The sequence below is a fragment of the Xenopus tropicalis genome, chromosome 6 (assembly GCF_000004195.4).
Source record: "Xenopus tropicalis strain Nigerian chromosome 6, UCB_Xtro_10.0, whole genome shotgun sequence".
Lineage (NCBI taxonomy): Eukaryota > Metazoa > Chordata > Amphibia > Anura > Pipidae > Xenopus > Xenopus tropicalis.
In genome coordinates, this window is record NC_030682.2 from 65,947,373 (window position 1) to 65,960,781 (window position 13,409).

A 13,409-nucleotide genomic window follows, 5' to 3' on the forward strand; every position below is an offset into this window, starting at 1 on the left:
CATACTGCCCAATAGTCCTCCTATTGTTTAGTAAAAACGCCACACTTTTGGCTCACCTAATCAAATATTTACTCAGTCACACTTAACATTTTCTATCTGTTTTCTTGAACAGACAGCCATCTTTAAAAAGGTATTCTTTCCTTTCCCTCCTTGCTTCATACTGCACGTGTTTCATTCCCTCCCCCCTTCCCCGGCAGATCCGCTTCTGATTGGCTGGTGGGCATGTGTAGCTCAGAACAGGAGACAGTATCAAGTTACACACATTGCTACTGAAGGCTGCCACTGCCTACAGGAGCTGTTTAGCTTCTGATCATCTGAACAGGTGAAATATGATGAAACTTAAGGGCACTATTGAGACAACTGAAGGTATGCCTGCAGCTTGAGATTAACTCTTTATTAGCCTTTCCTTCTCCTTTAAGTGAGCTGAGCAGGTTCCCATTTAGGAGAGAGCAGGAGGAGCTGCAGAGTTTAAGATTGATTGCAGGGGAGAGAGGTGGGAGTCTGGGAGGCCGGTTAGTAGGATATTGCAGTAATCTAAGCGGGAAAGGATAAGGGCATGGATTAGTGTTTTAACTGTTACTTGAGAAAGAAAGGGGCGTATCTTGACAATATTGCGGAGGAAAAAGCGGCAGGTTTTGGCAGTGTTATTAATATGGTTAGAGAAGGAGAGGGACTGGTCAAAGATGGCCCCAAGGGAGCGTGCTAAATTAACAGGGTTAATGGTCATACCGTCAATAGAGATGGTGAAAGGAGGAGAAGAGATAGGTTTGGGCAGGAAGACCATGAGCTCTGTTTTAGTTATGCTAAGTTTGAGGTGATGTTGGTTCATCCAGGAGGAGATAGCCAGGAGGCAGTTACCAATCTGGGTTTGAACATCAGAGGTTAGTGAAGGGGTGTCTAAATGTATCTGGATGTCATCTGCATATAAGTGATATTTAAGACTAAAAGAAGTAATAAGGTCTCCTAGAGAGAGAGTGTACAGGGAGAACAGCAAAGGACCAAGTACAGAGCCCTGAGGCACCCCCACACTAAACTGAACCAGGGGTAGAGGATTTGTTAGCAAGAGCAAAAGAGAAGGAGCGGTTAGAAAGATAGGAAGAGAACCAGGATGCAGCTTGATCCCAGATACCCAGAGAATAGAGAATTTGCATAAGGACTGAATGGTTGACAGTATCAAAAGCAGAGGAAAGGTCAAGGAGAATGAGGACTGAGTAGTGTCCTTTGGCCTTGGCAGTCTGGAGATCATTTGCCACTCTACATAAGGCCATCTCAGTGAAGTACTCCAGACTGCATAGAAGTTCCAGGAGTTAGATAAGCAGGATGGGTCCAGTGTAGCCTTTTTAAAAATGGGTTTGACACATGCTTGTTTGAATAGAGAGGGAAAAGTACCAGACGCCAGACAGGAATTGAATATATGAGTAAAAGCTGGAGTAAGGGCAGGAGCACATTGTTTTCATAGTGATGAAGGCATAGGATTTAGGGAGCAGGTAGTAGGCTGAGACACTTCAGACTCTGTTACGAGATCAAAGGAGCTAAATACAGAAAGAGGAGATTCCTGGTATCTGAAGGCTGGGAAAATTGTTTGCGGATAGAATCGACTTTGCTTTTAAAGAAGTTAGCAAAGCCCTGGGGTGTAAGTTCAGATGCAATTGATTCGTTAGGTGAAGGATGATGTAGTGAGTATAAGAGAATACAGCAGGGGCCAGGATTTGGAGAGATATCACCTGTGGCAAGTAGTAGCAGTAAGGAGTAAGGACAGAGGCTGCCGAGTCTTTGAAGCAGGCAGGCAATGGAAATCTCTGTGTCTGCTATCTGATTGTGCGAGGAGCAGGGGGAGGGTGAGTACCTTGAAGCAGGCGATGTCAGGGTCACGTGTTTATTTATGCCGGCTCAAAGTATGGGATAGTGAAAAGGGAGGGTTTGTGACGTCTGCTAGCTCCTCTTTTTACAGGCAGCTTGAGAAGCTACAGTCGGGTTGCCAGACAGTCGGGTTCAGGATCTCATATAGGATTTATTTAGAGAACCAGAACTCTCAGAAAAAAATAGTCAACATGACCTATAGGTAGGTTTGAATGTAGATTAACATGTTGATAAGATTTTTTTTGGTGTCAGTATCACTGTAAACTCCGTTTTCAGTCCACTAGTGAATGATTCACTTTGGAAGGATTCACTCTTGTGCTGCTACACTTGTGCTGCTTTCCCAAAAAATATGTATGATTTACATGCATAAAGAGTTGAGACTGAGATCAGGAAGTACAAAGGCATGGTGCTTCCAAAATAGAGCCATTTCTAGAATCCCCAATAAGGACAGAATACGGAGCAAAAGAGAATGATCGATGAGTAGCAGAGAGTAAGTTGTTTAGTCATCTAATAAGATCTATTTCTGTGGTGTGACGGGGGCAGAAGCCAGATTGTAGTGTTCCAATAGGGAGTAAGATGTTAGATATTGTGAGAGGTCATTGTGTACATGTTTTTCTACTAATTTTGGGCAGAATGAAAAATGAGAGAGAAGTAGATATTTAGGGGACAGTGTAGGATCCTAAGAAGATTTTTTTTAGGGATAGGTTTTATGACTGTGTGTTGGAAAGTGTGGGAATATGCCAGTTAAGAGGGCAAGAAATTAATGAGAGAAGTAATGGCCAGAGTTTATATAGAGAGGAGGAATGAGATTAGAGGGAATAGGATCAAGAGAGCCGGTGGTGAGATGAGATTTATACAGGAGAAGTCAGTCTGGAGATAGTGAGGAAAAGGGTGTAGGAGATGTAGGAACTGAAGGGAATCTATACTACTGTACTATCCCTTGAGTTCAGCCTTAGTTCCACTTGAATTTTGTCGAGGAAATAACTAGCAAAGCCCCCATAAGAGATAAAAGAGGCTGCAGGTTGGTAGTGTGGATGTAGCAGGGACATAGCAAACAACTTTGTTTAGGATTGTGAGACTATGTATATATGAGAGTAGAAAAATAGAACTGCTTTACAGAGAACAAAGCATCCCTAAAGCTATGTAGTACGATTTGTTACAGTAGAAGTTAGTGTTAACGTTGTATTTTCTCCTGAGGCATTATAGGCTGTGGGACTGCATTTGAAGTTGCTTTGTGTGTTTACTGTGCCAGGGTTGTCTGTTGGCACAATGTGGGTGGTGTATGGTGAGGGTGCAAAGTCATCCAAAACAGTGATGTGTGTGTTTTAAAAAGATGCGGAAAGTTGAGGTCAGATGAATGAAGACATAGAGGAAAGCAAAGGCTGTAGAGTGGATGAGAGATGCTGTAGATTATTGTGATTAAGATTCTTGCATCTGGTTGTAGGATTCTGAGGTGGAGGAGGAGTGAGTAAGAGGGAGAGTGTGAGTGTAAGGAGATGGAGATCAGAGAGAGGGAAAAGAGGTTAGATAGAGAGCAGAGGTAAGTAAAGATGAGGTCAAAAGGTTTGGCCATCCTGGTAAGTGGGGCCTGAGACCCATAAATGTTCTATTTCAAACTAAGTCATGTTCTAATATACTTTGAGTGCATGAAGAAAAAGTTGCTTTTCCCTGATTTTTAATTTTCTTGGATTTACACTGTTTTTTTTACTGGTACCTTTAAAAAATGTTAAATTGGGGTTCTATTATATTTAAATGGTACAAATGTGAAGCAAGAAGGGGGTGGGACTGTTAGAAGCAGATTTACTAAAACTCTAATCTCTAATCACATTTTGTAAAAAATTTGAATAAACTTATTTCCTTGAAAAGTCACAATATATACAAAGGTCAATAGAGGTGGATTGGAATTGTGCTAATCTGTAATACAGACACAACTGCTAACATTGCCCTTCAATGGACACCAGATGGAAAGTGGAGGAGAGGTCTGCCTAGAGTTGAGGCAATACTTAAGAACTTGCAACAAACATGAGACACAGTCACAAAATTGACAAAGGAGACATGCAAATCCTTTGCTTCTGCCTATGGCAGGTTCACACAGAGTAAGTGTCAGGACAGCAGAAGTATCTTAAATGGAATTGGCTATTATTTTAGCCAGCAACAGCAGGTGGAAAACAAAGGCAGTTTTCTTTCATAAACAGATCAAAACAACTTGAAAAATGTACCTTTGCTGGCTTGAGCCAAGGTACACATTCAGGGTGGTCACAATATTCACAAATGGTCACTAGTATCTCAGAATAAACAGATGTGGAATCAAACCCAAGTGACTGTACATATTAACTGTGGTGCAGAACTCAAACGTGACCCCCATTTCCCTTTATAGCTAAGTTAAAGAATTATTGGTGGAATGCTATTAAAGAAAGTTTGCAGGCTACACAGCAGCTTTGTTTATATAAACTATAGTAGTGTTTCTAAAGCAAACACTACTTTCACCAGTGCAGAGAAACAGTACATATTTTAATTATTTTGATACACTTTCATTTTTTGGTGTTACTGTTCCTACTGACATATGTACTGTTAAGCATGAAATTGCCACTGTATATATTATTGTTGTTTGTTGTTGCTAGAGGTGGACATTGCATGGGAAGCTAAAAGTGCCTTTACACTGCTATGTGTTCCAGACAGTGTGAAGCTGGCACTACATTTATACTACGTAGTGTTCTGAGAGCATCTGGTGAAGAAGTTGTCACTGTTTAAATGCTGCCATGTGCTCTCGAGGCATTAAACAGGAAGTTGGACCTACAATAAATGTATGCATAGGCAACAAAAAGACTCCAATACAACAAATATTTTGTGGTTACCATCAACTAACATCTTTAAATATTGCTTAGTTACATTTGGTAGTATGTATGACGTTACAATATACTGGGCTTCCCAAGGGTAAAATACAGAGTACAATATACATGTGATCACATACAGAGATGTTGAGTGGGCATCAAAACTGGCATAAAAATGTTGCTTTGCACACCACATTGTCACTACTGTCCCCAAATTTCATTTTTTTAAATCCTGGTAACTGCCAACCATTTAGACCACTGAGCTCAAAACTGTTATAAGAAATTGTCAATGGACAAACCAACACACAGACCTATTGCATGCTTTCAATTACTTTTAAGTACTACACTACATACAGTACCCTTTTACACCACTTTGGTATATTTTCTGTTAACCTCCAATGACTATTCTTGTACTATGTCCATGCACTTATCATTGCTGTCTAATAGTTAATCACACGATTATTGATCCTTGTAAAATTAAACTGTTTATTTTCTAGGGATTTGTGCACTAAATTATACAGTACAAGCTGGGGAAATACACAGGCTTGGCAAGATTTCGAATTTGCTTGTGAATATAACCCTCTGGAAGCACCAATGTTAACATGCTTAGCTGATGTAAGAGAACCGTGTCAACTGGGCTGTCGAAATCTCACATTCTGCACAAATTTTAACAACAGGTAAGGCAAAATGCTAAAGCTAATAAATGTAAGCTAGTAAAATGTAATCAAGTTAGACATGATTTATTTACAGTATATTAGTATATCCAGTGGTTGATACTGTAATAGGAAAATTAGACATGTCAGAGGCTGGTGTTTTCAGATGGTTCTCTTGATACCATATCTCAGTGCTGCCCAACTGGTGGCCAGCAGGCCGCACGCGACCCCCCCACCTGTCTGGCTGCTTTGATGGCTAACTCTTGTGTAAGATTTAAATGGTATCAGTACTGTGATGAACTGCGCCCCCCCCCCCCACATTGTTCACACCTCAGATTCAGGCTGTAAACCCTCTGTATTGTTTAAAATATGTATATGTATAAAATGTAATCCCCTGTGTTGTTCACACCTTTTAATCTCTGCATTGTTCAACTCCTGCATTGTTCACACCTCAGGCTCAGACTGTAATCACCCACATTGTTCCACTGTTCACACCACAGAATGTAGGAGCAGTAAAAACCCACAAATAATTCCTGCACACTACAAAAAGAACATATATTGAGGTGGTACTGCAATTTAAAGTTTTTTAATATATAGTTATTGTGCAGACTGTAGGAGCAGTGCCAGCATTGTGTCACTGTATGCTGCCTGTGTGTGCCATACACACAGGCAGCATAGGGCAGGCAGAGTATGGCACAGACAGACAGGGTAGGGCAGGCAGAGTATGGCACACACACGCAGCAAAGGGCAGGCAGAGTATGGCACACACACAGGCAGCATAGGGCAGGCAGAGTATGGCACACACAGGCAGCTAAGGGCAGGCAGAGTATGGCACACACAGGCAGCTAAGGGCAGGCAGAGTATGGCACACACAGGCAGGGTAGGGCAGACAGAGTATGGCACACACAGGCAGGGTAGGGAAGGCAGAGTATGGTACACACAGGCCAAGTATGGCACAAACCAGCCAGGAATGGCACACACAGTCAAAGTATGGCAGACGCAGACAGGGTAGGGAAGGCAGAGTAAGGCACACACAGGCAGGGTACAGAAGGCACAGTGTCAGGAACACGCCACTCTCAGACACGCCTGAGTTTTGGGTATGGTCATGTGATAACACTGGTGTGGTTTCAAGTGGGTGTGGTTTCAAAAAGGGGAGTGGTCAAAACTGGCTTCCATTATCAGCCCTCCACCACATAGGCAGGAAAAATTTCGGCCCTCGGTACCACAGAAGTTGGACAGCACTGCCATATAACACAGTTGCACTAAACTAGTATATGGCTTTCAACTATCAAAATAGAGGGCGTTTTCATCTCTCAAGTTTTTTAAGTTAGATATTGAAAAGTTATTAAGACTAATACACTGTTTTATAGTGAGATCTATCCACTGATGACAATAACGATGAAAAATGTTGTTTGTATTAAATTGTAAACTGTACATCATTAAAACTTAGATTTTAGTTTGGACTGAACTTCATGCAGTAGGTAATACTGTCAAGTTTTTTGTTCCTTTTGCCCCATAAGCTAAGCTTTTTTTGTTTTATAGTTATTATTTAATTTGATAAAATTTCTCATAACAAAAAATATTTTTCACAATAAATATGATCAGAACTGGATTGTAAACAAAGAAAAATAAAACATACCAAACCTCATAGGGTAGCTTCTTATAAAATAAAAAGAGATAATTAACTACCTTATATACTATTCTACTTTAGAAGTCCTTCCATTGCTAAAAGGCTTCCGGTAAATGTCGTTTTCCAATAAAGACTCTTGAAATTGGCAGCTCATATTCTAAATTACTTGGACAATTATTTGTGCATTGTCTGGTATATCTTGTTTCTTCCTTTGTCTAGCAATCAAACATTTGCAAGCCTTCAACACTTGAAAAGTTAATATTTCAAATGATCTCTTTGGTATGAAATATGATAAATCATATTTAGTAACATTGCTTCTGGTATCATAACAAAATTATTTTGAGTAAGAATTGCAATAAAAGAGAAAGTAGAATGTATTGTTTTCCAGCAATTGGCTCCTAGGTATAAGTGACACTTCATCTATTTTCTGGACCATTAATTACTACGTGAGCAGTTGCTTGGCATATGTAGCATCATGGGTGGGCTACATACCCAGAGAAGAAAACTAAAACCTGAGAGGTGATGCATTTTCAAAAAAGGTGCTTTATCTATTAGCATGTGCCATTGTATCCACTGAACAATCCCATATAGAAAAACTTTAGTTTTAAGCACTAAAGGTCAGCACCTGGCTTATACACTGTACACTGTTCTCACACACAAACGTAAACATTCACAGTGCAGGTGGAAAAAGTATGTGAACCCCTAGACTAATGACATCTCCAAGAGCTAATTGGAGTGAGGTGTCAGCCAACTGGAGTCCAATCAATGAGATGAGATTGGAGGTGTTGGTTACAGCTGCCATGCCCTATAAAAACACACACATCAGTTTTGGGTTTGCTTTTCCAAAGAAGCATTGCCTGATGTGAATGATGCTTTGCACAAAAGAGCTCTCAGAAGACCTACGATTAAGAATTGTTGACTTGCATAAAGCTGCAAAGGGTTATAATAGTATCTCCAAAAGCCTTGCTGTTTATCAGTCCACAGTTAGACAAATTGTCTATAAATGGAGAAAGTTCAGCATTGATACTTCTCTCCCTAGGAGTGACCGTCCTGTAAAAATGACTGCAAGAGCACAGCACAGAATGCTCAGTGAGGTGAAGAAGAATCCTAGAGTGTCAGCTAAAGACTTACAAAAGTGTCTGGCATCTGCTAACATCCCTGTTAGCGAATCTACGATATGTAAAACACTAAACAAGAATGGATTTCATGGGAGGATACCACAGAGGAAGCCACTGCTGTCCAAAAAAAATATTGCTGCACGTGTTTTGCAAAAGAGAGTTCCACAGCAGTACTGGCAAAATATTCTGTGGACAGATGAAACTAAAGTTGAGTTGTTTGAAAGAAACACACAACACTATGTGTGGAGAAAAAGAGGCACAGCACACCAACATCAAAACCTCATCCCAACTGTGAAGTATGGTGGTGTGGGCATCATGGTTTGGGGCTGCGTCAGGGCCTTGACGGATTGCTATCATCGAAGGAAAGCACCACCCAATATAGAAAGTAGAGGGACTTGAAGTCCCAAAATCTGCTTTTTTATTTTTTACATAGGCCTAATTAAATGATCTCATTCCAACAAGGATATAGGAAATAGTAATATTTCCTTCTCCACAATTTGCTATCTCCATGCAGGAATTGAAGTCAGGTTTTAATCGATAGATCAGATACATATGTGTATGCTCCCTTTGCTTTCTAATGTATAGGGAAAGCCTTAAGCATTTCGTACTGAAGGGTACTTAATAATGCCTATGATTAAGTACCCTTCGGTACGAAACGCGTAAGGCTTTCCCTGTTTTTACATATGGATTAAATAAAATTTATACCTTTTTACTATAACCTTTTTTGGCTGCCTTTTTCTACAACTTTTTGAAAATCCGGAGTGCCTGCCTGCTTTATTTTTTTTATTTTCCCATAATGGCTCCCTAAGCTGAAAGGTCTGGGGCATGAGCAACCGGACCCATCCGTATTACGGGTAAGATTAATTATATACATGGAAAGACTGTGATCCTCTCTATATTATGTTTGGATTACCTTTCAACATAGCCAACTCTGACTTCTGATACAAAGCTGCACTGAGATAAATGGCCGACAGTAACTTGATCTTAGAAATGGGACAATATTTTTGAATGATTGTATTGTATAAAAAATGTGGTGTCTTATTTCCATTAGATAAAGCTCATATTAAATTTTCATTTTCATTATACAGTAGTTACCTCTAAGGTTTTAAGAACCCAGTGGGGCTCATATACTAACATAGTTTCATATTTTTTCCAGTACAATAGACCGGTGTAAGATTTGCCTTAATGCTTTCTCTGCACAAATAGAACATACTTAAGGATGACTATCTTTTTTTTCCAGACCAACAGAGTTATTCCGCAGCTGCAATATTCAGTCAGACCAGGGTGCAATGAATGACATGAAACTATGGGAGAAAGGCAGCATTAAAATGCCCTTCATGAATATTCCTGTTCTGGATATTAAAAAATGTCACCCAGAAATGTGGAAGGCTATAGCGTGCTCACTGCAGATTAAACCTTGTAATAGTAAATCTAGAGGAAGCATCATCTGCAAGTAAGGACTCTCTTTTATATGCCCTCAATGGCAAAGCCATTTGAACAGCCAAATATATTCAGTTGGCCAACTCATTACTCATTTGTAATATAACAAATTATTAGATTTATAGCCTGATTTACATTCTTATTTAAATAATTAGTAATGTGCCCATTTTTATTTTTCTCATCTGAAGAACAGATTGTATAGAAATACTTACAAAGTGTGGTGATCATAGTAGATTTCCTGAGAGTCACACAGCAGAAAGTATTTGTGAGCTTCTTTCTCCTTCTGATGAAAATGAAGACTGCATTCCACTTGACAGTTATCTTAGTAAGTATAAATATAAAGAGGTTTAAGCTGTGGTAGTATTAGAAACCTAGGAAACTTGCTTAATTATTTATCACATAAGGAAAACATTATTATTTCATGTATTATTAGTATCATTATAGATACTTAAACAAGACATAGGGGCATATTTATAAAAGCATTATGGAACAAGACACACAATTCTTTATAAAACTCAGTTCACCTAAAAAAACATTTTTGGGGTCATGTTTCTAAAAACATGTTGCTTTGCCCCTTGATTAATATAGTCCATATGGCATAGCATCATTTTCTGTTGCAGCAGTGATTATAATAGAAAAATCTTCTAAAATTTAATGAAGGTATGTTAAGGTCAGATCCTTTATTTTATCACATTTGATTTTTAAAATGTGGGTAAAGGCAAATAAAACAAATATAAAGTAATTAACTGGTAGGTATATAATAATTTTATGTTTGGTATCTTAATTTCTACTCCCTTTCTAATGCCAGAATCAAGCCCACTGGACAATGCCATAGAGGAAGTTACTCATCCATGTAATCCAAATCCTTGTCCAGCAAATCATTTGTGTGAGGTGAATAGGAAGGGGTGCCTCCCTGGAGAACCGTGCCTTCCATATTTCTGTAGTCAAGGTAACGAATTCCCATGATCTATCTCACTTGCATATTGCAGTTAACTATATTTTCAATGAGGAAATATAATACATCAATATTGGGGTGCACTGAAATATTGTGTAACAGCTTTTTTTTTGTTTGGAAATCTTTGGGATGGAGCAGTATCAGATTTGTTGCAGGTCAGTGTTAAATATCTATAATGACTATAAAATGGGTGATATTTTTCAGAACTAATTCCAACTCTTGTTGTTCATAATAGTACTTGGAAACCAGCCAACTAAGCTGCTTCTATAATCTAATAATGTGGATCCCTGCAATCTAATCTAAAAGGGTGGCCTCTGGTGCGCTGATCTTGCTTAATAGAGTATCTTTCTATAAACTTTAATCACTTACTTTCTGGTGTAAAGCAAAAGTGAGCATTCTTGGACCATGGAAGACTGGACATTATTTTGCAAACTGGCTGCTTTGCAGACCAAAAATACCTGCTGAAGCCATTCCCTTATCACTAGAGCCTAATGCAACCTTGCCCTTATGAACAGAGGAATGAGACATTGTATTACCTTGTGTACTGTTGAAAAAAGAGCATTAAAGCCAAAACATCTGTTACAGAACCACAATACTAACAGGTCCCTTCTAATGATAACTAAAGAATACCACAAAAAAGTTGCAGGTAGGCCTTTCTATGAAAAAAAGTATTATTGTGGAGGGGGATGTTCTTCCCAGATGGAGGTATGGAAAGGGCCAGGGGAAAAAATGTACCTATTATTCTAAAGGGAAGTGGCAATACAAAAACATTGGGCCTCATTTATCAATACTGGGCAAATATGCCCATGGGCGGTAACCCATAGCAATCAATCAGCGAATGGCTTTTTTCAGCCAGTTGCTGGTAAAACAATGAATTTAACAATTTCATTGGTTGCTATTGGTTACTGCCACTGGCAAATTTGCCCAGTGTTGATAAATGACCCCACTGTGTTTATTTTTTGACAGGGGCCTAATTGTCAGTCCTGGAAATTTGGTTATTCTTTCCAAAAAGTGTGTTACCAATTATTTTGTCATTATTTTCTGATTTTATAGAATCTCATGCTCTCTATGGAAAAATAAAGCTCTGTAATCTCAACAGCGAAACAAGGAAACCTAGTTTTGTCAACTTCAGACTTATTTTGCAGTATAACTTTGTATTTACTATATGAGATAAACCCTTCTCATGTTACTTCCAAACCCACTTACATCATTGTAGTTCAGATATGTCCTGTCGAGGGTCCTGGTCTGGAGCAGATGTTGAGCCAGTTCTCCTAATATTACTACATACTGTAGTTAAAGACAAGAGTTGCTGTTCAAAAACAGCTGGAGGACTGCACTTTTAATGGCTATTATCTATGATTTGTTTCAATTTGTTCCCCATACAGGATGCAAGTTAGGCGAGGCTTCTGATTTTCTTGTGCGCCATGGTGTGCTCATTCAAATGCCATCAGGAGCAGCTGGCTGTTACAAAATTTGCACTTGTGGGCAGAGTGGAACACTGGAAAACTGTTTGGATACACAGTGTGTTGACCTTCAGAAATCGTGTATTGTTGGTGGACAACGAAAAAGTAAGCACTACTTAATAGTTTTATTCAGGGGCAAAATTAGAATGTGTAGTATCTTGATTTTATTTTACCAAATTTGTACAGCAAATCTAGAATTATTAGTGTGTTTTAATATTCTGCTTTAATATTTTCTTCCACCAGTGCATCAGATAAACAAATGGTTGGGGAGAGGGTTGGTATATATTAATTTGTATCGACTGTCTTGTTCTGCACAAATGTATATCATCAGAAATGTTGCATTTTACTTGTTGCATGTGGCTGCTTGACTGTCTGCAAAAATCATTTTTTTTCTTGTGGTGTTTTTATGATTTATTCATGGTTTGCTGATTTTCGCTTTTCACTTTACAAACGTGATGTCATTTTGTTATTTTCTCTCATGTCAGATAATATATATAATATTAAATTAAATGAAGTAGAGAGAAGCTTGACATGGAAAGAGTTATAGTTCAGTTTAAGTGGTGGGCTAAAGATCGAGTTGAAACATGACTTCACTGTTTTAAAGCTGTTAAGTGGTAAAAAGTAACATCAAGCTATAAAAATCATTTAGATAAACTCACCAAAATTACATGGATACCTAGATATGGTGTTGTAGAATGATTAATAGGTAAATTATAACCTGAAGGGTTGTAATTCATTAGTCAAAAACAGGATGCAGTGAAATACAGTTTACTGTATAACTGTTCAAAGGTAATGGAAAGCCTTTTCCATTTTTTCTCCTGTTTGCATTGTTAATATTAGTGCATTAAACTATAGAATTTGTATTCTCTATGGTTTTTGCAGTGGTTGCCACAGTTACCTTTCTGATTTTGGTACAATTTTCTGCACTTCAGGTTTTTAAGGAGAGGGTCACATGCAGGTCTGGTTTCTTGACTCCTAGGAACATCACTAAAATGTTGGATTTTTAATAAAAACACTTTTGTTTGATTGAATGAGTGACTACGGTATACTTTGTTAATTTGTTTACCAGTACCCAGAAAATCAATCTGTATAGGTGTGCTCTCCTTTGTCCTCCTCTCCTTATATATATATATAATACATCATTTATATCTATATATAAATATATAATTTTAGATGTGTCTGCATTCATTTCCAAACAATTCCTTAAGATGAATAATCCGCCAGTAATGCATATCTTCTTATATTATATTTACAACAAGAAAAGTGTCTTTATTTCATATACCCGCTTGTGTCCAACATTTTGGTCCTCTGGACCTTTTTCAAGAATAACAAATAGTGGCCAGTGCAAACCTTAAATACCCTTAACCACTTTGAAAATGGTGCCAAAATGAGATCAAGCTACCAATCAGTTCATGCCCTAATAAATATCCAACATATTAAAGCACAATATGCTAATCTA

General features: G+C 38.5%; 1 protein-coding gene across 1 annotated transcript in view; it reads left to right on the plus strand.

Moving 5' to 3' along the window:
• reck (reversion-inducing-cysteine-rich protein with kazal motifs) overlaps nt 1–13,409 on the plus strand; it is an 80,155-nt gene that overhangs the window by 39,681 nt on the left and 27,065 nt on the right. The window contains exons 11-15 of the mRNA XM_002938937.5: nt 5,189–5,368; nt 9,333–9,545; nt 9,721–9,857; nt 10,341–10,481; nt 11,873–12,055. Coding sequence (XP_002938983.2) covers nt 5,189–5,368; nt 9,333–9,545; nt 9,721–9,857; nt 10,341–10,481; nt 11,873–12,055 — 854 coding nt within the window. The remainder of the gene's footprint in view (nt 1–5,188; nt 5,369–9,332; nt 9,546–9,720; nt 9,858–10,340; nt 10,482–11,872; nt 12,056–13,409) is intronic.